Source organism: Peromyscus californicus, unplaced genomic scaffold, assembly GCF_007827085.1.
Source record: "Peromyscus californicus insignis strain IS unplaced genomic scaffold, ASM782708v3 Scaffold_18__1_contigs__length_77618521, whole genome shotgun sequence".
Lineage (NCBI taxonomy): Eukaryota > Metazoa > Chordata > Mammalia > Rodentia > Cricetidae > Peromyscus > Peromyscus californicus.
In genome coordinates this window covers 60,062,604-60,089,516 of record NW_026294480.1, presented here as the reverse complement: position 1 = coordinate 60,089,516, position 26,913 = coordinate 60,062,604, and the positions used below count along the sequence as shown (strand labels likewise).

General features: G+C 47.1%; 2 protein-coding genes across 4 annotated transcripts in view; one reads left to right on the top strand and one right to left on the bottom strand.

The window, feature by feature from the left end:
- Positions 1-3,931: 3,931 nt before the first annotated feature.
- On the bottom strand, positions 3,932-18,544 carry Bhmt2 (betaine--homocysteine S-methyltransferase 2). The gene is made up of 8 exons (XM_052743561.1): positions 18,394-18,544; positions 16,805-16,937; positions 14,879-14,970; positions 12,536-12,727; positions 10,077-10,224; positions 9,524-9,706; positions 8,574-8,802; positions 3,932-4,877 (listed from the first exon to the last, which is right to left on the bottom strand). The coding sequence occupies exons 1-8, from the start codon at positions 18,424-18,426 to the stop codon at positions 4,796-4,798; spliced, it is 1,092 nt and encodes a 363-aa protein (XP_052599521.1). The 5' UTR covers positions 18,427-18,544; the 3' UTR covers positions 3,932-4,795.
- A 48-nt stretch (positions 18,545-18,592) lies between these two features.
- Dmgdh (dimethylglycine dehydrogenase) overlaps positions 18,593-26,913 on the top strand; it is a 76,935-nt gene continuing 68,614 nt past the window's right edge. For all 3 annotated transcript variants that reach the window (XM_052743560.1, XM_052743559.1, XM_052743558.1), the window contains exons 1-2: positions 18,593-18,699; positions 22,666-22,834. In XM_052743560.1, coding sequence (XP_052599520.1) covers positions 18,593-18,699; positions 22,666-22,834 — 276 coding nt within the window. The remainder of the gene's footprint in view (positions 18,700-22,665; positions 22,835-26,913) is intronic.

Genomic DNA, 26,913 nt, shown 5'->3' with positions numbered 1-26,913 from the left:
TGGAGGAGTGCTTACTGATGCCCACTGCACTCTCTTCCCACTCACCTTTACCACCCCCTAACCAGGGTATTTGTGTGTATACACACCGTTAAAAATTTTATGTAACAGTCTGCTTTCTTTCTTTTGTGGAATTTTGGTCAAAACTTTGATCAGCTTTAAAAGAGAGAGAGAGAGAGAGAGAGAGAGAGAGAGAGAGAGAGAGAGAGAGAGAGAATGCGTGCACTGGATGGTTGGTCACTGGTCCCCATTTTTAACTAATGCTGATTTGAAATGCCCCATTGTAGAGACCACTGCTTTTTAACACAGATAGCCTGTGTATTTTTAATTTGATTTTATTCTTTTTATTTTACATGTATGCATGTTTTATGTGTATGCAGGTCTATGCCGGGTGCTCAAAGAGGCCGGAAGAGGGCATCAGATCCCCTGGAAATGGACTTAGAGATGGTTGTGAACATCCATGCGGGTGCCAGGAATTGAACCCAAGGTCTTCTGGAAGAGCGACGGGTGCTCTTAACTACTGAGCCATCTCCTCAGGCCCACACCCCTGGCTTTAATTATTCTGTTGTTATTATTATTAGTGTTATTATTAGACAGTGGTTGTCTGGCAATGCCACCTGCCTAACAACCTTTCTGTTTCTAATTTTACCTTGAGCTCCACAGCTTTGCCCCATACACCCACGACAGTTTGCATGCCTCTTTCTCCTCAGTTCTGATGGTATTTTTCCCTGAGGTCCTGTGCCAGTAGTTCATCAGTTCAGAGCACCTGGACACTTTCCTTTGAGCAGGTGCATGCATTACCTGAAGCCTCACTCTTATGCATCCCACAGCAGCATCCCCTTCAATAGCTCTTGCACAGTTCATGTCGATTTTGTCCCTAGATAGTTGATTGTTTTGCTAAAACGTGGAATAAATACTTTCCACTATACTTTCAAAAGAGTTCTCAAGTATATATAGAAAAGCAATGACTTTTGTGTAGAGAAATTTAATCGTCATTACTGGATTCTTTTATGGCCTATAATAGCCTTTTAGATAGTCACAAAGACTATCCAAAAGTATCAGAAAGTACAGCCTGAACAACGTTTTCATCTTTACTTTTCTGATATTTTGAATGATCTACTGTGTTGTCTAGTACTGCCAGAACACAGTGGTGCTATGGTAAGTTCCTGGCTGTGTTTAGGGGGATAGTTTTTGGTTTTGTTTTTAATGGAGTTGAAATTCTTTCTCTTAATATGTTCTATTGTCATTTAAACTGTGATCCAATCACTATATAGGTTTTTCAGTCTTTCCACATAGGAAATTAATCCTTTAGAAATGTTCGCAGCCAGGTGTGTTCCCACACATCTGGAATCTCAGTACTTGGGAAGTTGAAGCAGAAGAATCAGTAATTCAGGGTTGGCCTGGACCACACAATGCGGCTCTGTCTCAAAACTTTTTTTTTTTTTTTGTCACTTTGATTTGTGGCTTGGAGGTGTAGCTCAGTGGAAGGCTGCCTGGTGAGCATGTGCAAAGCTGTGTGTTCAATCCAGAGCACATGGACCCTAACTTTAATGGTGTACCTGTTTGTCTGTTGGGAGCTTTATGAACTTTAGTGACACCAACATCTTAGGCAAGGCCGCTGAACCTCTACACCCAAAGTGAGACCTTCATGTTTAATGACATGAGATGACTTTTGTCCTATCAATAATGTTCCAACTACACATCAGCAAAGCAAAACAACACACACAACCAGGTTATCCAACAGTCTTCTTGACCCAGTTTCCACTGGCTGTGCACCGTTTCGTTAAGGGAGCACATGGCCCGGGTTGCTCAGCTCAGTCTCTGTGCCTCCCCTTCCTCAGGTCTTGTTACTTCTGAACATCTTCAACTCCTGGTCCTCAGGATTGTCCCTGTTCACATCCTTCTAGCCGTGGCATTCCTGTGCCCACATTCTGAACAAAACACTTTACTTCCATTTTTTTGCAACTGTCAATCTGAAAAGCTGATGAACAGCCCTAACGCTTTCTTCAGGTCTAAATGAGCTAGTCTTTGTTAATTTGAGTCTCAGCTGATTTTCCTGTTTTATAGGTTGATGGATCTAGATTTAAAAACGCGTCTTTACCATCTACCCTATGTCACTTCTTTTTTGAACTTGTTATGTCGTTTCTGTACTGAATGCCACAGAACTAGATGAAAGGGCTGTGGAGACACCGGAAGGGACAGCCTGTCCTCCCCCGCCCCCCACCCCCAGCATGGCCTCTCCACTCTCGCCCTTCTCACAGTGCCACACACTTCCCTCTCCACATGACTTCAACATATTCAGCGAGTGGCTACAGGGTGGGAAGTCCCGCTGGAGTGCAGGTTCGATCTCAGTCGCTAACACAGGTGAAGCTTTGGTCCAGGGTGAGCCAGCAGGAGGACGAGGAGACTGCCAACCTGCTTACACAGGCACTGTGTAACGGGCAGAGCGTGCCTAGCACACGGCAGTCACTGTTTTAAGCACCCTATTATCTCATGTAGTCCCCAAAGCACCTCAGTGAAAATGCTTCCATTGCCCCCTTCATGTCACAGAAGAGGACATTGACAGAAAAGTTAAGTGACTGTCACACAGATGGGACAGGACAAATGATGTCTTGAAAGCTTTTGGTTTAAAGGATATGAGGAAAAGGAGGCCCAGGGAAACATAACAGCTATCTTAAAAAATTATTGAGAAAGAGGATCTATCTATCTATCTATCTATCTATCTATCTATCTATCTATCTATCTATCTATCATCTATCTATCTATCTATCTATCTATCTATCTATCATATATCTATCTTCTATCTATCATCTATCTATCTATCTATCTATCTATCTATCTATCTATCTATCTATCTATCTATCTATCTATTATCTATCTATCCATCATCTATTTAGTGCATGCTTGTGAGCCTGAGTGAGTTTTTGTATACCATGTGTGTGCAAGAGCTTGAAGAGGCAAGAAGAGAGCATAAGATCCCCTGAAACTGGATCAACAGGCAACCGTGAGCCTCCACGTGGGCGCTGGGAACCAAACTAAGGTCTTCTGCCAAAGCAGTGCCTACTTTCAACCCCTGAGCCATCTTCTCATGCCTCCTGACAGCTACTTTTAAGTTGGAAGAATTAGCAAGTGGAAAAGACAGTTGTTCTAGGGAAACTCAAAGCCTAGTGTTTGGACCTAGTGAAGGTTGTAGAGAGCAGGCTTCTGGTTACGATGGAGGCGCTTCCTAAGAATGAGACATATCCTCAGAAGTAGGTGACCTTGAGAAGTGGCGAGGCTCCAGTGAATGGGTACTGGCTGGAGAGGTTTGCAAAGAGAGTTGGTTGGGCATTTGATCACTTAGGTTGGTCACCCTCAAGGTCTCCAAAGGCCTGGATGTGATTAGAGATATATCACTCTCTAACTACATCAGATGGCATTCTGCTAAGTGGGAACGGTGAATGAATCCCAGGTTGTTAGCATCACAGAAACAACCATATCTGGGCTGAAAGGTTGATTCAGTCGTAAGAAAGTGGATAAAAATGACCTTAAACTCCAGGCTTTACGTTTTGTGAGGCTCTGAAAGAGAGGGATTTGCAGGCTTCAAACAAAGACATGTTAAACATATAAGGAAGTGGAAATACTAATGCCTCGATTCAGTCATTATAAAAAAATAAAAGCAATGGCCGTGTGCGTGCAGAGCAGTGGTTGAGGGTTCCAGATCGACAGCACGTGGGCTCAAATGTCACGTCACTCCCACATGTGTGACCTTGGCAAGTGCAAGTACTCATCAGGCCTGTTTCCTCACCTGTAAACTGCTGTGTTAACAATGAAACCATCCCAGTTTTAACTCTGCGACTATGTAGCCACGAGAGTAGAGGACAAAGCTAGGAACAGATATTTGTTATCATTATTCCAAAGAATGCCTATGAAGTTTAAGACACTCAAATTCTATACAAGGAAAATAATTTGTGATTTTATTAATTGTCACACATGGCTACATTGTTGCAAAAAAAGAGAAAAGTGGGCACACTGTCAGTGTACAACACAACCGTGAATCAAGAAAGTATTACAACAAGATGGACTTGAACTCTGACTTCTGAAAAGGTCTTGCAGGGTTCGGCTGTTTGACTTAATCAACAAGCATTTCATTGAGCATTGGTGATTATGTTACGCATAATGCTAAATAAAGAAGAATGTAAGCAGCATGTGATATGGTCCTGAGCTTCAGTAGCTTATAATCTGACTGTGTGTGGTTATAAAGATACACTTACAAACTCTAAGACCTTAAAGCAAAAATCCTCTTTGAAAGCAAAGTGCTGAGATTTTAATAATCCTGCCATCACTCACACTTTTGACATATCTTCTACTGAGATGTGTTTGTAGCTACAATAGAAATCACTTGAGAAAAGCATGCCGATTGCTAGTTCAGAGCCCTGCTCCCGCTTCCTCAAGCATCTAGCTTCGACATCTGAATTATTCACTAAGATAGCTTCTTGCTGGCTTCTGATGATTTAAGAATGTCAGATCCACTCTGAGAGCCAACTCTGGTCATGCCTGATGACCTTCATATGGGTGCACTGTGGCATTATTAGTCAGAGAGTACTTGGGGAGGGAGGACAGGTCCCGGTGTCTCCACATCCCCACAGCATCTGGTGAGCATGCTCAGGAGGGATGTGTTGCTTGAACTGAAGGGACAGTAGCTCACCGATGCACAGCAGCTGGAAGAACAGGGCAGGCTGAGGACAGCAGCATGGAAGTCAGGGCTTGAGGCCATTTCTTTCTGTTCCGTCATTTCAGAGTTTTCTTTCCTTGCTTCTTACGCATCTGGCTTCGACAGCGAAGGACAGAAAGGTCTGCCTGAAGCTGGCAGCAGATTCTCCCAGTATTCCCGTCTAGCCCTGGGTTTGGAAGATATGCACCGTTAAGGAAAAGATCCATACTCACTTTATAAATTCTGTATGGTGTGTGTGTATGTGTGTGTGTGTGTGTGTGTGTGTGCGCGCGCGCGCGCACGCGTGTTAGAGAGGAAGAGGGGGAGGAAGGGAGAGAGAAAGAGAGAGGGAGAGAGCGAGAGATCAGACTAAAGCAGAACTTTTGTTTCAACATATAGTCAGAAGAATTCTCTATATTCACACCAGTGGCTTTCTCACAACTCTTAAGTGTGGTATATATGTGTACATGTGTGTGGTGATATTTTATTTGTGCTTAAATGTGGTGATATTTTATTTGTGGGTTAATAAATAAAGCTTGCCTGGAGATCAGGGGGGAAAGGTCAGCCATTTTAAGTAAACAAAGAAGTCAGGCAGCACATGCCCTTAATCCCTTAGAAGGCAGGATCTCTGTGTGTTCAAGGCCACACTAGGGAACAGAACCAAGCATGGTGACACACGCCCTTAATCCCAGTACCAACCATAGAGACCTGGAGGTCTGTATAGACAGACAGTGATAGAGCTGTGTAGGAAGAGGAAGTGTCATGACCAACTTCTAGGAAATGTAAAGGAGATGGCGTTGTATTGATATGGCAAGAAAGAATATACAGACACATCGGAAGACAGAGCAAGGTTCATGGATCCCTGAGCGAAACATCTTTAACAATAAAACGATGGTAACATATAGTATAATTTAGAATCAGGAAGAACTCAGAGAAGATGGAGGAGGCCTGTGATTTTTCTTTCAACAATGAAAGAGGAAGTTAATTAGAAATTAACTAGAAAGCCAGATGTTACACAAAGAATGCCAGTCCAATCATGAAGCCAGTTTACATCTGGTGAGAATTTGGACGAGTGATGAAATGTAAGAGGGGAGAATCCACCAGACCCTGATGCTTGGAGCAGTCGCCTTCAAGTGGCTCAAGGTTTGCAAAAGTGGGAACGTTGCTCTTCCCTGTGGTTCCAGCAGAGCGCTGTGTTCTGAGGAGACTGTTGCACAGTGGGACATTGAAATGGAAGTGTGAAGGCACCAAGAGATGGGACATGACAGGGGACCCCTCCCAGGGTCACTCCCCGGAAGTCTCAAAAGATGGCCTGTCACACCCACAAGACACCACACTGGAAACTCAGAATCACCAAAGAACAAAGGGTCAGGCCACACTCTGAGTCTGTGCATGAGAGCGAGAGCATGGGCCTGACCCCGAGAACCACCTGAAGGACAATGGGACCCCAAACAGGGCATCTCTGGGGTGACCTGCTGGGAAAGCAGGAAGCTGAGGGGAGGTAGCAGTCCAAGAGAACGCTAGAGGTGTGGGAGCAGACCAGAGTTTGCAGGGAAGACTGAAGAACCTGTCCCATGCTTGTGCTAGAGATCTGCCAGGCTCGAGAGGGTTGCCTCTAATAGGGTGACAACCCAGTGATGAGAAGATTTCCTTTCCTGTCTGTTTTCTTTTTACTCCATGTATGATACATATATGAGTGCTCTGTTTTTAGGCACACCAGAAGAGGGTGTTAGATCCCATTATAGATGGCTGTGAGCCACCATGTGGGTGCTGGGAATTGAACTCAGGGCCTCTTAAGAGCAGCCAGTGCCCTTAACCTCTGAGCCATCTCTCTGCTCGCTCCTTCCTTTGGGAGGCTTTGCCAGACAAAAGAAGTTTTAAGTTTAAAATGTGTTCTGAGTCTTGATTCTGTGTGGAACTGAACTCTTAATTGTTAAGTTGAGACCATGTCTCAATTTAAAGTGATAATGAGACTTCCTGTTCCCTAAGAATGCAATCTTGGGGCATGTCAGTGTGTTCCCTTTGTACCTACAAAGAAAGGAATTTACTCATCAAGCAGGGTTAAGAGATAGGACAGAAAACGTCTGATGATTTGTCATGAGTCCCGCTGCTTGAATGACAACTGTAACAATATTGTAAATACCATTCTCCGGCTTTATATTTTAGAAGCAACCTGTAGACAAAGCCTGGAAGACTTAATTATGATCACAGAATAGAACATAGTGGTTAAAAATGTTAATAGTATAACTTGAGGCAGCCGAAGGATGGGGCCAGGAAAATCACTCAGTCAGAAAAGTGTGTGCCAGGCAAGCATGAGGACCCAAGTTCAAGTCTTAGCACCCACACAAAAAGCCAGGTCTAGTGGTGTGCATTTGTAATCTTGGTGCTGGGAGGCAGACATGGGTGGGGCCCGCAAGCCAGCCAGCCTAATCTAATTGGCAAACTCCAGGCGCTAGTGAGAAACACTATGTCAAAAAACCAAGGTGGATAGCACCTGAGGTTGTTCAGAATAATTCCTACACACACATACACACACACACACACACACACACACACACACACACACACACGGTGCAAGGAGATAGACCAAAAAGTAGAAGAGAGAAGGAGAGTAGAGAGAAACAGGAAAGAATCTATTCTTACTTTATAGAGTGTACTTCATACTGATGGATTAAGACATAGGTAGCTATATAGTAGGGTGAATACAGAGAGCACTACTGTACTGTATATATCTCAAAGGAGCTAGAAGAAAGGGGTTTGAATATTTTTACCACAAAGAAATGGTAACTACTGGAGGAGATAGGCACGGTTTTGGTTTTTACCCTCACTTGGACATTACCCAATGTGTACATGTGAGGAAACATCATGTGGCACCCATAAATATGTGTAATTTTTGTATCCACTAAAAATGTATTTTGAAACCTAATCCATATAATCACAAGAGTTGGGTCTTTGGGGGGGGTATAATTGAGTCACAAGGGTGGAACCCTAGTTAATTCCATTAGTGGCCTTATCAAAGACGCTCCAGAGAGCTTGCCTTGACCATTGTATTATGAGAGTCCTGTTGTGGGATATTTGTACACTGTATGAAAATGTATTGCTGTGATTGGTTTAATAAAGAGCTAAATGGCCAAAAGCTAGGTAAGAGGTATAGATGAGACTTCCCGGCAGAGAGAGGAAGTAGAAGATGAATCTAGGCACGCAGGGAGATGCCAACGAGAGAGACATGGAAGGAGTCAGACATACAGAATGAAAGAAAGGTAAAAAGCCACAAGGTAAAGCATAGATTAATATAAATGGGTTAATTTAAGTCATAAGAGCTAGTGGGACAAGCCTAAGCTAAGGCCGAGCTTTCACAATTTATAGTCAGTCTCCGTGTCATTATTTGGGAGCTGGCTGGCAGGACAGGGAAAGACTCATTACAGAGCCCCCAGCAAAAGCCACTGTCTTTGAGAAAGTGGACCTTCACCACACACTGCATCACTGGCAGCTTGATTCTGGACTTCAGAACTCTATGAGAAACACATTTCTGGTTGGTTGGTTGGTTGGTTTTGAGATAGGATCTCATTCCGTAGCTGAGGCTGGCCTGGAGCTTGCCATGTAAAGGCCAGGCTGGCCTGGCACTCACAGGAAATCTGCATGCCTTTGTGTTGTGAGTGCTTTGGTTGAGGTACAGGATGCCATGCCTACATTTCTGTTGTTTATAAGCCAGGCAGTTGATGGTGTTTTGTTACAGTAGCCTGAGTAGACCAGGAGTCCCTGGGAAGGGGGCAGGGGCGGCTTGCACTGTGTGGGTTCCTTTGCCTTGTGCACGCATCATGTTTACAGCAATACATAGAAGAGGACAGGGAGGAATCAGGAGTGCAATGAACGGCAACCCCACCTTGCTCTGATCCAGGGTTTGGTGTGCATGTCCAAACCACTGCCCCAGCTGCCGTGTTTCTCTGAAGCCGGAGGCAAAAAACCCCTTTCCGGGGCCAGTTCCTCAGCAATCGCCCTGATGTGGTAGGGCTCGAATCCGCAGCAGCCGCCGATGTACCTGACGCCCAGGTTGTAGGCCTCTCTGGCGTATTTTTGAATATCCCATCGGGTCGCAACTCTGGGCTCCAGGCCTGTAATACAGTGGTTTCTGTTATCACTCTGCTGTGGTTTGAGAGCGAAATGTGCCGCATAGGCTCATATGTTTGTTTGAATACTTGGTCCCCAGCGGTGGACTATTTGGAAATGTTGCGCAACTTTCCCTGGAGGCGGGCCTTGAGGTTTGATTGGCACCTTGGCGTCCTGTCTTCATTTGGTTTCCTGACTGTGGAGGTCACGTGACCATCTACCGCATGTTCCTGTGGCCAAGCCTTCCTATCGAGATGGACTGACTGCCTGCCCTTGACTCTGATCTTCCCCGAAGTTCCTTCTCATCAGATATTTGGCGAAAACAACCGGAAAAGTGACCAATGCAGCTCCCATTTTCAAATGACAGATTCTCGGCTGGTTGGCCTTTTCCTCCACCCCACCCGCACCCCAGTTTTAAAAAAAAAACAATATAGTGCTGGAAAGATTATGCACCCTTTAGGTGACTTCTGTTTGGTTAGCACTGAAGGATTTTCTTTTTCTTATATGGCCTTATAAAACTGTATCAATTTAGTCACAGTAAGAAACATAAGGGCCAGGTGGTGGTGACACACGAGTTTAATCCCAGCATTGGAGAGGCAGAGGCAGGAAGTTCTCTATGAGTTCAAGGCCAGTCTGGGAACTACAGAGCAAGTTCTACACAGAGAAACCCTGTCTTTTTGAAAACCAATCCAAACCATAAGGGACTTTACATGCACCTGAGCTTACCAAAGGGATATTCTGGGAGGTCCACAAACCCTCCTTTGCCACAGTCAGGTGTGTGGAAGCCCAGGCATTGCACCATCAGGTGAGCTGGCAGCCCCGAATCCCTTAGCCCCTCCTTCATGAGCTTCATGGTCTGCAGGCTGGTCCAGGGTCCGAATCGGCAGTTGACCCCAATGATGTTTGCCCCTGTGCAAGGCAATAAAGAACAATTACAATTTACGGTGGATTCATTTGTTCGTTCTGTTCATGACCGTTAGAAGCTGAGCTGGCTGGGGTGCATGCCTGTCATTACAGCGTCTGAGAGAGCAGGCTGGTCACAAATTCAACACTAGCCTGGGCCACATAGATTAGAAATGATTCAATCTCATTCCAAATCAACCAACCAACCAACCATCCAACCAATCAACCTTAGAAGCTGGTTTAGAGATTAGCTACCCTGGGATTTGTAGACAAGACCATTTCCTTCTTGTTCTTTTATTTCTCTGACAATATTGAGCAAATGCATTTCATAAGCAGCCCGTGCACCGCCCGCCTGCCTCATCGAGGTCCACTTTACCTGCCTGCGCCAGCTTGACTGCGCATTCTCCAGGGGTCACGTCATGCATGTCCCCCTCCGGCCCGATGCACATGGTCACAGCCACAGGTTTGCCCACTTCCCTCAAGACTTCCACAGCCCACACAGCTTCTTCCACATGCTCAAAATACTAGGAGACAGCACTTTTTAAAACTGGCCTCAAGTGAAAGTAGACTTTTGAATGGTAAAGCCCAAATGCTGGGAAACTCATAAAAACGACCAATCTATAATATGTGATGCAGCTTGCTGAGGAATGCATCCCTAACAGATTGTGTAAAGAACAGCTTTCCTAGTAAACATTTGAATTCCGTCCATGAGACTATCTGGAGTTTTATTTGGGGGTCAGTATATGGTGATGTTGTGACTGTTAGTAAAACAAAAATCAAAACCATTAAAAACCACTAAAGGTTGTTTAAATATGTAATATATGTATATATGTGTTGAAACAGGCAATGGTGGCACATGCCTTTAATCCCAGCATTCAGGAAGCAGAGGCAGGAGGATCTCTGTGAGTTCAAGACCAGCCTGGTCTACAAAGCAAGTACCAGGACAGCCAGCGCTACACAGAGAAACCCTGTCTCTAAAAACAAAACAACAACAAAAACAAAAACAAAAACAAAAATTTAGTTATATATTTAAAATAAAAATCTTGAAGGAACACACATTTTTGTCACCGGAAGTCCAATGTGTTATTCTTGCACCACAGAGCCACCTAGGAATAAACATTTTACTTATTGATTTGAGCATCATCTTTTATGGAACTGGGGTTAGCTCTGAAAAATAATAGTTTATCATGCATTATTCTTCACAGTGATTCTGTATCATTTCTGGTTAGGTATCCCAGGCACTCCATGAAGCTGGAAGAGGAAAGTAGGAAGGTGTTCCCAGAAGGTTAGACTGAAGCACAGAGCAAGAGATGGAGCTACTGGGTGTCCTTGCTGATGGTGGCCAGGGTGTCCTTGCAGGGGTGCTTCCCAGAATTCCCCTTTGGTGCCACAATTAAAAGGGTGACCTAAACTAACTGGACAAGAGCCAGCAGCAATCTCCCTGTTTCTTGTTTCCTCGCGCTCTCTCTCTCTCTCTCTCTTTTTTTTAATATTTAAGATAGGGTTTTTCTATGTATCCTTGGCTGTCCTGGAACTTGCTGTGAAGATTAGGCTGGACTCGAACTTGGAGACCTGCCTGCCTCTGCCTCCTGAGTGCTGGGAATAAAGGTGTGTGCCACCCACCAGGCATGGTTTCTTTCTTCACTATTGAAAGAAATTCTACACAAGCTCATTGAGGAATGAAAAGATAATCAAAGGAAGCTCTGAAAACATGGCTCATGTTCCTGCCCAGCTGGACAGTATTCCTGGAATCTGCATCGAGGAGCAGACAGCCCTGAGCCTTGAGCTGGTCTGAACTAGCAGACATAGTGATGAGGAGAAGACCTGAGTGGAGGGCTTGATCCCAGGCAGGAACAATGGGGAAGAAAAGGGAGAGAGTGTCCATGTCACTCTCATGTCCAGTCAGTGACCAATTGTTTGGCTTAGATATGAAATGTCCCTCAATAGGTTCATGTGACGAAGGCTCGGCACTTAGCTGGTGGAGCCAGGCGTTGAGCAGGATTGGACCACGAGGGCTCTGACTTCATCAATCCACTTAGATGTGGATGGATTCATAGCATCTTTGGGAAATAGAACGAGGTGGGGTCTGGTGAGAGGAAGTAGGTCCTGGAGGTGTCCCTTTGAAGGCCATCTTGTCTCTGGCTCCTTCCTGCTGCCCCTCCTTTTCCTGGTTGCCATGTCCCACTCTGCCTTGCCCTCCCTCCGTCATGACTCCTGACCTAGAACGGAGCCAGGTGACCAGAGCCAGCTGGCCGAGGACCCCCAAAACCGTGAACCCAAGTGGTTTCTTCTTAAGTTGATCTTCTCAGGTATATGTCCCAGCAACAACAATAACAAAAACCTGACTTAATATATCAATCCTTTCTTTAAATGCCGTGTACATGGGATAAGCTGAGGAACAGCAGAGAGGCAGTGAGAAAGGCCAGGATGGAGAAGACAGTTACTCAGTGCTGAGTCTTGCTAGTGAGGTCCAGGTGAACCTGGGCAGCCATCTGCCTGCCAGGCTTTGCTCTCCCTCTGGCTCCAATCTCCCCCAGCCCCCCCAGCACTTTCCAGCCTGGTCTCTCCTTTGGGAGGGGATACGTCCTAAGCCACTGTCCTCTTTTTCTCTTCTCACTGCCCCCCAAGTCAGCTACTACAATCACATAAACCTCAGGAAGCAAAACCCATACTGAGGCATGCGGTGGGTCCGCCCCTTGCCTCACAGAGAACCCAGCGTGAAGATGGCGAAGCCTTGCCTGGAATGCAGGGTATCAACCTCCACCTCTGACCGTCCACAGGGAAGAAATGAGGACATAGAGCATCCCTGTCCAGTTCCTCTCAGACCAGCCTTACCTCTGCAATCAAGAAGTCCACATTTTTCCTGACAAAAACTTCTAACTGTAGTCGAAAAAGGTTTTTAATTCTGGTTTCATCCTTGTGGTATTTGTACAGTGATGTCTGGCAGAGGCAGCCTGCCACCAAAGCGTCCCCTCCGTCAGCCACTTCCCTGGCGAGGTCACAGGCAGCTGCATTTACGTCTTCCCACTGAGAGCAAGAGCAGAAATATGGGCCTGGTGTTTTAAACGCAAAATAAAGCAAGTCACGGACGGACGGAACAATGAGCAAGTCAGCCCTGCAAACGGCCATTGGAGAAGAGTTGGGCATAATCTCCTCTGTTACCAGTGACTCCTGTGTGAGCCAGAGGTGGGCAGGTGCATGTACGTGTTATTTTTTGACACAGGGTCTTTCATTGAGTCTGATTCTCACGGATTTAGCTAGATTGTCTGGCCAAGAAGCTTCAGGGAATCCGCCTGCCTCCCCACCCCACCCCCGTCCACCCCCAAACCTGGTGATGGGGTTACAGATATGCGTCAATGTACCTGGCTTTTACACGGGTTCTGGGAATCCCAACTCAGGTTTTGTGCTTATACATCAAGTACTTTATTAACGGAGCCTTCTCCCCAGCCCCACCAGTAACTTTATACTTCCATCATCGTTATTATCCGCACTGAATTTTTAAAATGTAAGTTTAGATTAATTGTGAATTATAGTGGTGCATTCTTTTACTATTGTGATGATGATGATGATGTGTATAGGTATTTTACCTGCATGTATGTCTGTGCACCATGTGTGTCCCTGATGCCCTTGGAGGCCAGAAGAGAGCCTCAGATCCCCAGGGGTTAGGGCTATAGACAGCTGTGAGTTGCCATGTGGGTACTGGGAATTGAACCCAGGTCCTCTGGAAGAGCAAGTGCTCTTACTTGCCGAGCCATTTTTCAGTTCTACTACATTGGATTTTAGTAACTTTGTTCGTTCCCCTCCCATAAAGATCATTAGCTTCTTCAGAAGAGGGTCTAAGCCTCTTGTGATAGTTTGAATGTAATTGGCTCCCATAAGCTCATAGGCAGTGGCACTATTGGGAGATGTGGCCGTGTTGAATGAAGTGTTTCACTGTGGGGACGGGCTTTGAGGTCTTTTTTTTTTTTTTTTACTTAAGCTTTGCTCAGTGAGACAGTTGACTTCCTGTTGCCTTCTGATCAACATGTAGCCTGCACACAGCTATGCTCTCCGCCATGAATGATAATGGACTAAACCTCTGAAACTGTAAGCCGCCACCTCAGTTAAATGTTTCCTTTATAAGAGTTGCTGGGGTCATGATGTCTCTTCACAGCAATAGAAACCCTAACTAAGACACCTCTTTCTATGATTACCTTTCTATTTAGCGCAGAGAACAGTCCATGGATGTAACCATAAACATAACATATATTGGTTCTCATTAAATGTGGGTTTCTCCAATGAACATGACCATCCATAATAGTCAGTTGTCATTAACAGTTGGCTTTGCAAATGTTTCCCCATTCTCCATCTCATCTGCTCCTCCTGGCAGGTCTGAGCACAGCACTGATTATTATGTTTTTTCAGAGCTAAAGCCAATGTGCCATGCAGGAATGGTCTTACATGAAGTCACACAGGCAGGAGACAGAAAAGTTGAGGAGCAAGCCTGATTTTTGTCATTTGTAGGACAGAGGTCCTAAGTTCCCCAGGGCTTCCCTGTCTCCAGACAGGTACGGGAATAAAAGAATACAGAATGAGGGGATAAAAAAATCATCCAGCCAAATGTTCTTTCTCCACAAAACACCTCTGAAGGGATGCCTCACCCTTCCCAAAGCCTGTTCTGTCTGGTCTTGTCAGCTTCCACCTAAACTGACATTGTTCTGTGTGGTGGTTTGAAAGAAAATGCCTCCCTCAAAGGGAGTGGCACTATTAGGAGGTGAGGCCTTGTCTGGAGGAAGCGTGTCATTGTGGGGGCGGGCTCTGAGGTCTCTTTTGCTCAAGCTTCCCTGGGTGTGACTGTTGGTTGTCTTCCTGTTGCCTCCAAGACAGAACACTCTCAGCTCCAGCACCACATCTGCCTCCGCACTGCCATGTTCTCCATCATGGTGATAGTGGACTGAACCCCTGAAACCGTAAGAGAGCCGCCCCAAATAAATGTTTACTTTATGAGTCGCCAAGGTCGTGGTGTCTCTTCACAGCAATGAAAACCCCAACTAAGACATTCTGTTTCATACACGTATGTGTGGAGTGGTGAGTTCATAACTGGCAGCGAAGTGCAGACACACACAGGATCCCAGTTCCACCCCCTCCCGCGGGAAGCCTCTGTCCTTTGTAGCTGCTCCCTACCTGCACCCCAGTTACCTTGTCATCCATGTTGTCCTCAGAGGCAGAAAAGGTGAACGTCTGCAAGACATTGGCTCCCGCTCTCAAGAATTCTGTGTGGAGCTGACGAACTGCCGAGCAATTGAAATCGCAATGACAAAATCAAGCTCCAGATGCTTACATTCTCGGTAGCAGCTCCCCCCACTCCCACCCAACCCCCCCTGCTTCCTTCCCTCCCCACCAGACCCAGTTTCAAACCCAGAACTGATAAAGTCAGTCCTGTGACAGGGCAACATGCACCATGGATCACCGCACAGGGGCCTGCTGACTGGCCCCAAGAGGGTCGCACGCAGAGAATAAAATCTGGCTAGCTCTGTGTCCCCTCATCCCTTGTCTGGAGTTTATTCACACAGCAACGTGTGAAGGATGCCACTGGCCTCTTATCACCAGCGTGGGAAGGGTCAAGCAGCTCACACACAGGCCTGCAGGCCTGTGTATGACATCCGCAGCAGGCTGATTCAGCAGCAAGTGTGAAGGAGCCATGTGATAGGCAGCCCCCTCTGCCCCAGCCTCTGGGAAAGTCACCTCCCTGGAGCTGGGAATGTAGCTCAGTTGGCAGAATGCTTCCTTAGTAAGAATAAAGTCCTGGGTTTGATCTCCAGCATCCTGTAAGGCAGATGTGATAGCTCACACCTGTAATCTTAGCACTCAGGTGGAGGCAGGGGGAGCCTCAGCTACATAGCTAGCTTGAGGCCAGCCTAGGATGTCTGAGACCCTGTCTAAAAAAAAAAAATGAAAAGGAAAGAAAAGAAACTCCCCCTCCACTACTTCTCTTCCCCACCATCACCCCCCACCCCCGGCTAATTTAATATATTCAGTTTAGCTGAAAGATCTCCCAAAAGTAAGAAAAAAAAAATGAAAAATTCCCAAGAGGCACCAGAGAAGCAAAGCTATTCTGTCCTTCATGGAAAGCAGGTGTATGGGCAACCTGGGGAAATAACACTAACGGCCTCAGGGCTCTAAGGATGTCTGGGCAGCTCATGGGAGTAAACTGTCCTCACAGCTGGGCCACGTCCTGCCCCACGTGACAGACAAAGAAGCAGATTCTCAAAGAGGTCAAGGGACTCATCTAAGGTCACACAGCTGGTCTGGGGAGGAACCACGCAAGGACTCCAACTTTGTCTCATGCAATATATATACCTGAATGAAATCAGGTAGATTCAAGCCACACTTCCAGTGTGTGGCCTGATCTCCCTTCTTATTCTTTGGCCTTACCTGCCTCCCTGCCACACACACACACACACACACACACACACACTAGGAAAGCAAGGGAAATCAATAAAGCCAGGTATAGTTAAAGCACCATTGTGACGTCACCAACCAATTGCAATGGTTTCTACTTCCAACTCTTTTATTTATATTCCCCCCCCCCCCCCAAGTCAGGAAGATGAAGAGATGTTATTCCTTTCTCTGCACTCTGGTCCCCACCGTCTGGCTGTCTGCTCCATTAAGCTAGTGATGGCCATCAGCCATTATCACCATGGCCATGGGTGTTCTCTACCGTGCACAACCTTCAGCAGGATGAATCTAAAGCAATTAACGATTTTTGCTAACTTAAGAAAACTCTTGAATAGCTACAAGGAAACTTTCCAAGGAATAAACTGTGAAAAAATATATATTAACAATGCTTGTTCAAGAAAATGTGAGTGCAGAGAGGGAGAGAGGAAGGGAGGGATGGGGGGAGAAAGAGACAGAGAGACAGAGACAGAAAGGAGGAGGAAAGCGAGGGAGACAGAAAGATAATTATCTCTGTGCTTCAGTCCACACACTGCCATGGCCTCCACCTCTTGGTAATTTTGCAAGGGAAACAGTCCTTAGGAAATGCTTGCTGTTATTCCTTGATTGTCTCTGCCGGTGTTGAAGCTGTCACCTGCATACAGACTTCTGGGTGACGTGGGCACTCACCTGCACTTGGATGCTCCACCACTGCTTCTGGAGTCCACAGCCCTGCCTTCACGAACCCTCTCTTCTCCAGAGCGAAGAGAAAGCCGCCGTCCCCAACCACAAGCTCCCCGCTGTCCAGACGGTCCAAAATGCCCTGGGGAACAGACCAGAGACACCAGACTCTCTACACACCCGCTTTGCCTTTTAAAGCCATTTCCAATTGTAGGAATGTTGGTCTTGTGTTCTTCAGGCAGCAATTCTGCTAAAATTATGTCTAAGAGTGTTTCAGAAGACATTGCAGCATGATTCCTGGCCAATCTAAATACCTATTTTGTGCAGTTAAGGAGCTATGGATAGGTACTTTTTTTTTTCTCAATTGACACTTTCTGGGTCTAACTATACATGGTGCTGGAAGTGAGTTCAGGTCCTCTGGAAGAGCAGCAAGGGCCTTTGACTTCTGAACCACCTCCCGAGTCCCTGCCCAACATTTTAAATTCTCTATTTTTCTTCACCGTCATTCTAAAATGACTAGTTTATGGAAATTTGAACCCGGAGCAGCCTGTAGCCCATCCCTCCTTGTTGTCTCGGCCACCTCATTTAATTCTAGTGCCAGCTTAGGTGAAAAGGACCGGGAGAGTCAACCGCAGAGGACGTGAATTCACCTACAGCAGTCCTGCCTTCTCTTTCACGCTCATTAGTGGCAGTGCACCTGCTGATCTGATGGTGAGGGCCTGGGGTTCCTTTGCATTCCTTTTTTGAAGACATCAACCCTGAAACCTCTGGATTTACCCTCGGGGCTCAGGATGAGACTGTTGATCCTCGGAGGAGGCCATTTGCCCCACGGCTAGTGGGACACAGCTGTTAATGTCTGACTAACAGCTTAGCAAGTGATTGAACCTGGACTGTGAACCTAGCACAGGTCACCTCTGTTCCCAGTTTCTTAGCATTTCCTATGTCTACTGCCCCCAAGACTTTGAATTCCGTCTAGGCGGGCTGTTGGGGGTAGGTGGGTCCTGGAAGGCCCCTCCTCCAAGTTAATGCCTTTCTGGTTGGTTGGGATCCCTCACTTCCACAACAAGTCCTCAAGGCTGTGGGAATGAAGCCGGTATCTGGTCGCCATGGGAGAAGGGCAGGCTATGGGACTGCCTTCTGAAGGCAACAGAGGGGACTCCCACACCCACCCCTGTGACCTGCAAGCTGTCCTTGCTTCACACAGCACTGGTTGATGCGCTTACAAAACATAAGGGAAACTGATAGGAACACCCGTGTGTAAACCTCAGGAGCTATTGCGTGCGCTCCCTTGAGCAAGAACAATGAGAGTCCCCTGAGTCCAAAAACTTGACCTCAGGTCCCTCCTCTGCCCTGAATGCGATCACTCTGGGCACAATCTCCTGACTTTGGGGCCTCAGTCCCTCCCCCCGCGCCGCTGCCCATACTGGGGATACCAGGAAATGCAGATACTCTGGGCTGAGTAAGGGCTCCATGAATGCTAATCCACTCTCGATCCGGTAAACTGAGGCTCTGGGCCGCCCAGCTCCGGTGCGGTAGGGGTTTGGCTGAAGCGGGATTCGAAGTCCCCAGGAAAGGAAGAAGGCCTGGGCGACACTCACCTTCTTGGCCCGCGGGCCTCCGGCTGGTGCCATGTCTCCACGACTGTGCAGGCGCGGGTCCCGGTGGCACGGGTCCCGGAGGCGCTGCGGTGCTGGAGCCCGCCCCTGGGTGGGAGGACCTCTCCCGCCCTCCTCGTCCTGCCCCTCTCCTCCCGCCCTCCTGCCTTAGGCCGCCGTCGGTGCTCGTGCATCCGTGCTCATGCTCGGCCTCCCCTCCACCATGCTCCGCCCGGGCGCGCTGCGGCTGCGGGGTCTCGTGCTGCGGGGCTCCCCCGGGCGCCCAAGCTCCACCGGCCGCCGGGAAGGGTGAGTGCCCGCCGCCTGCAGGTGGGGAAGAGGGGCCTCCCAGGAACAGGCTGGGATCCTCCTGGGATTCCTTACTACTTACTACCAGGGAAAACTATCAGTCTCTCTGACCCCAACCCCTGCCGGGTCAGCAGTGGGCAGGTGTGAGGATGTCTGCAAGAGCCTGTCTCCTGTGCGCAAACAGCTGGATGCTGCTGTCTGCGATTCACTCGCACCCCGATGGTGGTTGTTATCATCACTGTTGTGTTTTCAATGATGAATACGTCGTCGAGCTTATTCTATTCCAGGGCGTATTGATTTGCCTTATTCTTTTTAATGGCTGCATAGTTTTTCATTGGATCAATATTCTATCATATAATTAAGCAGCCTACTCATGAACAATTAGACTGCTTTGGGTTGGTTGGCAGCGCAGAGAACGTGAACCTGACATTTTTAATGCACGTGTGTTTTGGCAAATATGACAGTCTGTTTTGTTTTGTTTTTTAAATCTTTTTTTTTTTTTTTTTTTTTTTTTTTTTGGTTTTTCAAGACAGGGTTTCTCTGTGTAGCTTTGCGCCTTTCCTGGAACTCACTTTGGAGACCAGGCTGGCCTCGAACTCACAGAGATCCGCCTGGCTCTGCCTCCCGAGTGCTGGGATTAAAGGCGTGCGCCACCACCGCCCGGCTCTTTTTTTTTTTTTTTTTTTTTTTTTTTCCGTTTTTCGAGACAGGGTTTCTCTGTGTAGCTTTGCGCCTTTCCTGGGACTCAAAAGTTAGGGAAAGGGTTAGGTCCTTTGAAAGTTCAAAAGACAGCAGCAAACTTGCCCAAAGACAGCGAGATTCGGGTAAGAACCGGATGCTCCTCGGGTGGGTGCTTATTTCCCATGTCTTCCTTGGCTCCCAGAGTAAGGTTGTGAAACTGCAGAAGTGAGATGGCGTTTTCCTGTAGTATCTGTCTGTATGTACTAAAGCAGGACAGCATCTTTGACTCTCCTGTCCTGACGTCATTCCTGACGTCACCCACAGTGGCAAGGTGAGGTTTCTACTCACGGAGTCACTCAACAAACATTATTAGGAGCTGACTCCGCTTGTATTTTACATCCTATGGTATGCAAGGGCTGCTTTTGAGTCGCATCCAGCCATCCTTTATTGGCAGATTTTTTACATGACGCCTGTGGTGTGCAGGCTTGTTCCTGGTTCTGGGAAAACAAGGCCCACAGAATGGTAGTTCTGGAAGACACAGCAGCTGCTGGCTGAGCTCAAAGACAGGATGCTAATTCTGCTCTGCCTGGCTTACAGGGGCGCTGCAAACCCCAAGTGAAGGAACACACAAGAGAGATTCATGAGCTGCAAAAGCATCACAATTGGGAAACTGCACCAAAGACAGAAGGAGATAAAAGTTGTTGAGCTTGGGTTAAGTTGTTTAAAACTGATTAGACAAATACAGTGTAACATTAAAGGCTTTATTCACTATTATGTGTGCAGAAGTGTTTATATTCATATGGCATATGCATCTATTCTGCAAGGTTGAGTCATCACAGATGACATTTCTCTTCTAAGAACTGTAAAGCAGACTGGCAGTGTTGGTAAAAGCCTGAAGTCCCAGCACTCGGGAGGCTGAGGCAGGATGTCAACTTCAAAGCCATCGTAGGCTATGGAAGTGAGACCTTGTCTCAAAAACCAACCCGAAACAACAACCACAAATGAGAGTTCCATGAATTCCTTCTACAAGCTTTACAACTTTTCTGTCAGTCTGAAATTGTGTGTCTGAATACAAAGTCACATTCCATGTCATTAAACCTGTGTGGAAAATGTGAGTTTTGTCTGACAAACTCTGAAGGCAGATTAGAATTCAGATAACAATATGCTCAACAATTTAATCTTCATCAGATAAACATATTGTCTTTTCCCGAATAAGGGTGTGATTAGACAAGCACAGCAGTTACTATCATGTCGGTCCGAGGGAAGGTTCCAGACTGCTTTTTTCTCACTTTGAAACTTATCCTTAAGCTGGCAGTGGTGGCGCATGCTTTTCTTTCCAGTACTCAGGAGGCAGAGGCAGGCAGGCAGTCTCTGAGGTCAAGGTTAGCTTGGTCTACAGAGTGAGTTCCAGGACAGCTGGGGGCTACACAGAGAAACCCTGCTTGAAACAAAACAAAACAACAAAACCTTATCCTTAAAATGACAACTTTTGGTTTGGTGTCACCAAATATGCCATGGTGAATCTTCCCAGAATTCTTATTAATTCGTATCGTGACTTTCTATGTTAGACGCTAATGGAATAAAGAGACTGGTGACCAGGAAAGGATTAAGGAATTAACACATCACATTCTTTGGTCATGCTTCACAGGACTGACTGAGTGTTCCTTGTGTTAGGGGAGCCAGATGCACCCTTGAGGCCCCAGCCTCAGTGGCCTTTCAGAGCCCAGCCCTTCCCTGTGCTGACTGCCCCCAGCTGCCCCTGCGGCCTGGGAGCCTTCATGCCCCGCCCCTTTATCCTTCCTCATCCAGCCCCATCATGCCTTCCTGTTGATGGATGCTGCTGCATCCCGCACCTCCCCTCAAAGAGTGCTTCGTTGCTGTGAGGTCCACATTTCTAGTTCACTTGCTTCATCTCCTGGCTCTGCTGTGAGCTTCGGAGCTCCGAGGTCCTGTGTGTCCAGCCCTAGGAAGGCAGGAAGCACGTCATAAATAAAAGAGGAAATTCACTGAAGGAAATGAGGCAATGACCAACAAGCCCCTCTACCTTAACAGCAAGGCCAATGCCAGAACGCCACCCTTTGGGGACCTGTGTAGGGAAGGCGTGCCAGGAGAGGGCTGGGAATAGGTCATGAAAATGATCAGATGTGTTCACTGGGCATACCTATGGGGTGTGGGCACTGGGAGGGGGCTGAGACCAGTGACGAATATGATATTGTCCCTGCCTGCCTTCAAAAAGCTCACAGGGCAGCCAGGAAGACCATTCTGCAAACCGATGCCTTAGAGAAGCCAGAAGAGGAGGATACTTCTCCATCCATCTCCCTTCAGCTTGGGGAGCCCTAGAGAGAAGAGGGTGAAGACTGGGGATTTCTAAGACTAAAATCGATAGGCGTGTGTGGGGTGTGGGCATGTGCAGCCCAGAGGTGGGGTGCCTTCTTCAGCTGCTCTCCAAACTGTTCTTTTTTTTTTTTTAAGATTTTTATTTATCATGTATACAGTCAATGTTCAGCCTGCAGGCCAGAAGAGGGCACCATATCTCATTGCAGATGGTTGAGAGCCACCATGTGGTTGCTGGGAATTGAACTCAGGACCTCTGGAAGAACAGCCAGTGCTCTTAACCTCTGAGCCATCTCTCCAGGCCCAAATTGTTTTGTTTTTTTTTTTTGAGACAGAGTCTCTCACTGATTAGGCCAGGAAGGCTGGCCAGCAAGACCCAGGGATCCTCTTGTCTTTGCGTCACCAGAGCTGAGATTTCAGGTGGGGGCCACATGCCCAACCCCGTTTGTGTGGATCCTGAGGATTGAACTTGGGCTCTCATGCTTGAACAGCAAGCACTTTACCAGCTGAACTCCAGCCCCAGAATGTGGGTGGGTTTTTGTTTGTTTGTTTGTTTGTTTGTTGAGACAGGGTTTCTCTGTGTAGTCCTGGCTGCCCTGGAACTCACTCTGTAGACCAGGCTGGCCTCAAACTCACAAAGACCCACCTGCCTCTGCCTCCCCAGTGTCGGGATTAAAGGCACATGCCACCCTGCCAGAATGTGTTTTTTAAGTGGGAAAAAAATGATGTCTAGATTGAAAAAGGAGCAGCCACTGCCCCCGGCCACTGCTCATTTCCTGAGCCACGTTCAGTACAGGTTGCCTAGTCGGGCTTCAGATGCCCCAGGTTTCTAAGGGCGAGTTGCAGCCTGTAGGTGTGAAGTGCTAGAGACAGGCAAGCAAGGGAAACACATAGCAAACTGGACCTGCTATGTGCAAGTGAGTCACCACCGTTAAAAACGCTGTCTTCCAGACAGGAAGTCCCACCCTCCCCCCCAGAATGGAAGGACACGGCAGAGACGGTGATCATTGGAGGCGGCTGTGTGGGCGTGAGTCTGGCTTATCATCTGGCCAAGGCCGGCATGAAAGACGTGGTCCTGCTGGAGAAATCGGAGCTCACAGCTGGCTCTACCTGGCACGCAGTAAGGAAACACCCCAAAAGTGTACTCTGTATGCCCCAAACTGTACACCAGTTCCTCCCAGTCACAGCTCCTACAGAGAGCTCTTCAGAGTACTGGACCCGCTCACCTCGCCAGAAAGGGTGTTGTCACCTGACTGGTGTGCTTCCAGGAAGTGGGAAATGGTTATTTAGATACGCTTTATGTTGAACATGTGGATTCTGGATTCTGATCCTGGCTTTGCCATTTTTCCCCCTGGTAACTTCCAGAAAGTTCCTTCAGTTTCCATTTTCTGAGTTGGTTTTGTTTCGTATTTTTGTGACAGAGTCTCACCCTGTAGTCAGCACGAGTCATTGTTCTAGTGAAGCAGGATGCCTGGGCTGCACTGGAGAATGGCCTAGGTAAAGGCCCTGGATTGGCATGGTTCTCATATTACCAGGAGGCTACTCCTGAGTCCGCGAGGGATAGGAAAGGAAGATTCTAAGATATGATTGTCAATGTGCTATCTATCTATCTATCTATCTATCTATCTATCTATCTATCTATCCATCCACCTACTTTTCTTCCTTCCTTCCTTCCTTCCTTCCTCCCTTCCTTCCTTCCTCCCTTCCTTCCTTTCTCCCTCCCTCCCTCCCTCTCTCTCTCTCTTTCTTTCTTTCTTTCTTTCTTTCTTTCTTTCTTTCTTGCTGTCTTTATTTCTATCCATCCATATTTGGAGGAAGATCTTGGTCTCATTGGCCATCTTTTTCCGTAATCAGCTTTCCTGTGATGAGGAGAGGAAAGAGGAACTCTCTCTTAAGGCCTCTTCATGCTCAGCACACACTCGACGCACGGGCCAGGTGTCTAGATAAGAATGGTTGTCAAAGCTGAATGCTGGTGAACAGTGCCCCCCAGATTCAAGCTCAGGTGGCTGCAGTCTCTAATCCCACTGGTCAGCCAGTGCTCCCAGAAAAACAGCATCAAGTCTAGCTCCTCTTCCTCCGACCCCTCATCCTCAGTGTGTGTGTAGGGGGATGGGCATCCCATCACTTTCCCATAGCAGTCTCCCCAGCACAGGGGTCTCCTTTCATTGGTTCCTCACTGCTGTCCTCACGCCTGCAGAAGCTCTGGCACTCTAGGCTTATCTCACATCCCTAAACTAGATTTTCTGTGTAGACCTCATGTTGTCCCTCTAAATGCAAGTCTACCGCCTCTAATTTTTCCTTAGTGTGAGCCTTAGGGTCACTATTGCTGTGATGAGACACCATGACCAAAAGCAACTTGGGGAGGAGAGAGTTTATTTCACTCACGGTTTCATTTGACAGTTCATCATCAAATGCAGTTGGGCAGGAACTCAAGCAGAGCAGGAACCTGGAGGCAGGACCTGCTGCAGATGTCATGGAGGGGTGCTGCTTATTGGCTTGCTCTTCATGGCTTGCTCAGCCTGCTTTCTTATAGAACCCAAGGCCAAGGATGGCACCATGCACATTGGGCTGGGCCCTCTCCTGTCAATCACCAACTAAGAAATTGCCCTACAGGCTTACCCACACTCCATCTTGTGGAGATATTTTCTCAATCGATGTTCCCTCCTCTATATCCTGTGTCCAGCTGATAGACAACTAGCCAGCACAGTATACATTTTGTCATCACTCAAGACAGAAGGATTATGTTAGGGCACCACGGTTGGTCCCAGAAATGAGGACACAAGGGCACAGAGCAGTCCTTTCCTCCTGGAGCCAGTCTCGGGCACAGAGAACACTCAGAGAGGGACCTGAGCCTTAAAGAAAAGAGAAACTGCACCGGGCGGTGGTGGCACACGCCTGTAATCCCAGCACTCGGGAGGCAGAGGCAGGCGGATCTCTGTGAGTTCGAGGCCAGCCTGGTCTACAGAGTGAGATCCAGGACAGGCACCAAAGCTACATAGAGAAACCGTGTCTCAAAAAACCAAAAAAAAAAAAAAGAAAGAAAGAAAAAAAGAAAAGAAATGGGTTGGGGATTTAGCCCTAGCAAGCGCAAGGCACTGGGTTTGATCCTCAGCTCTTAAAAAAAAAAAAAAAAGAAAGAAAGAAAGAAAAGAAAAGAGAAACTAAGGAGTCCAGAATGCTGAAGGAGCAGCTAGGCAGACAGCTACAGAAACGGACACCAAACAGAGCAGGAAACAAGGTACAGGGGGGCTTAGAGGTCAACCAGGCAAGAATCTTTAGACAGTGGCAAATTGAGGCAAATGGTACTTATACCGCCTCACACTTCCTGACTGCTAAGTGGCAGCAGGCAGATACACATCAAAGTGGAATGGCTTATTTGTTCCCTGACAGGGATTTGGTATGGCTTGCATTTCAGAGCTGATTACAGGATTCCCTGAGATTTCACCAGCTCTCCCACTAAATACAAGGTCCACACTTTAGCCTGAACTCTTTAAGACAAGCAGGCAAAGATTTGAAGATGATAGTCCCTTATGTGAAGTTAACTGTGTGAAAGATTTTTTTTTTCCCTAAGAGACAGCAAAATAGTGGGGAAAGTACCCCCCGCCCCGGCCCCGCCCCCTGTAGACAAGGCAGTGAGCAGAACCAAATGGGGAACGATTGTGTACTCGGGGTGGAGTCAGACCGCAGCAGCTGGGTGATTTGTGCCCCTTGGAATAAGGGACAGGGCAGGACCTGTCCTAGGAACTGGTTCTGGGAGCTTTTACAAGTCTATGAGCCTTCTCTGTAAGGAATGACATCAGGAAGTTCCACACACCAAGAATTTTCAGCCCAGACATATCTGGGAACAGTTTGGGAGTGTGCACAGTTGGAGCACCAGCAAAATGGACAGACTGAGAATGAAGACAGCATCCCTGGAGTTCCATATGTCTTCTGTGATGTATGTGTCCACAAGGAACAGGAAGTGAGGGCTGGAGGTCGGCACAGCCTGAGACCGAATGTTCAAAGTCAAGTCAAGTCTGCAGATCCCGAGGTCTTGCTCACTTTCATCAGTACACAAGAAATGGCATCAGAGGTGGTTTTGGAGAGTAGGGTCCTCCACTTCCCCAAGAATGATATCACAGCACAATCTTTAAGAGATCCCAGGATGGAAGACCTAAGATGGAAGATAATCTAGAACTTTCCACTTATTTACAAACATAAGAAAGAACTTAAACTTTACTAACACAAGTAGCATCTGATGTGATTGACATATTGCTTTTTTTCTTTTTTCTTTTTCTTTTCTTGGTCTTTCAAGACAGGGTTTTTCTGCGTAGTTTTGGTGCCTGTCCTGGATTTCACTCTGTAGACCAAGGTGACCTCGAACTCACAAAGATCTGCCTGGCTCAGCCTCCCGAGTGCTGGGATTAAAGACGTGTGCCACCGCCGCCCAGCATGACATATTGCTTAAGATCCCAAGATTCTCTGGGGGCAGGTTGGCTCTGCATGATGGGCTCATCTTGGCTCTTTCTTTGATTGCTATGTGAGGCCATCACTGTGACTAGCTTTACTGAGACTTGTATAAGTAGTATAGTTTGTGAGGAGAGGAAGGGGAGTTGTTTGTGGTCCAGAGCGTCACACTACGGAAAGATTTATTACCTGGCAATGATGGAAAGGGTAGTGGATTTTAAACATGTATTTCTTGTACAAATAGGCAAATGTTCCAAATGTGTTGATCTTCAGGAATTCAGTGGACATGGGTGGTTTCTACAAAGCAGTTATATAGGTTTTAAAAGCTGTGTCTGGGGGTGTGGATTAATGGTAGAGTGCCTGCCTAGGAGTAAGCGCAAAGCTCCAGTCTTGATCCCAGCACTAGAAAAAATAGGTGTACAAGTGTGATGCTTTACAGAGGGTGGTAGCTAGCTTGCAAAGCAGCCCTGTTGGGAAGAGAGTATGCTAAGAGTTAGTCAGAAATGTGAATATTGCCGGGCAGTGGTGACACATGCCTTTAATCCCAGCACTCGGGAGGTAGAGCCAGGCGGATCTCTGTGAGTTCAAGGCCAGCCTGGTCTACAGAGCGAGATCCAGGACAGGCACCAAAACTACACAGAGAAACCCTGTCTTGAAAAACCAAGGAAAAAAAAAGAAATGTGAATATTATGGTTAGATTTTCTAGACTAAATGATATCTCCTGGTTGCGGGGGGAGGTGTCTCTCCTTTGTG

Bases quoted from the DNA above. Each gene is read 5' to 3' on its own strand.
- Bhmt2 (XM_052743561.1), bottom strand. From the start codon at position 18,426: ATGGCACCAGCCGGAGGCCCGCGGGCCAAGAAG. The intron at 16,938-18,393 runs GTGAGTGTCGCC...TCTGTTCCCCAG, and splicing joins GAGGCCCGCGGGCCAAGAAG to GGCATTTTGGACCGTCTGGA. The intron at 10,225-12,535 runs GTAAGGCTGGTC...GCTGTCTCCTAG, and splicing joins TGGACTTCTTGATTGCAGAG to TATTTTGAGCATGTGGAAGA.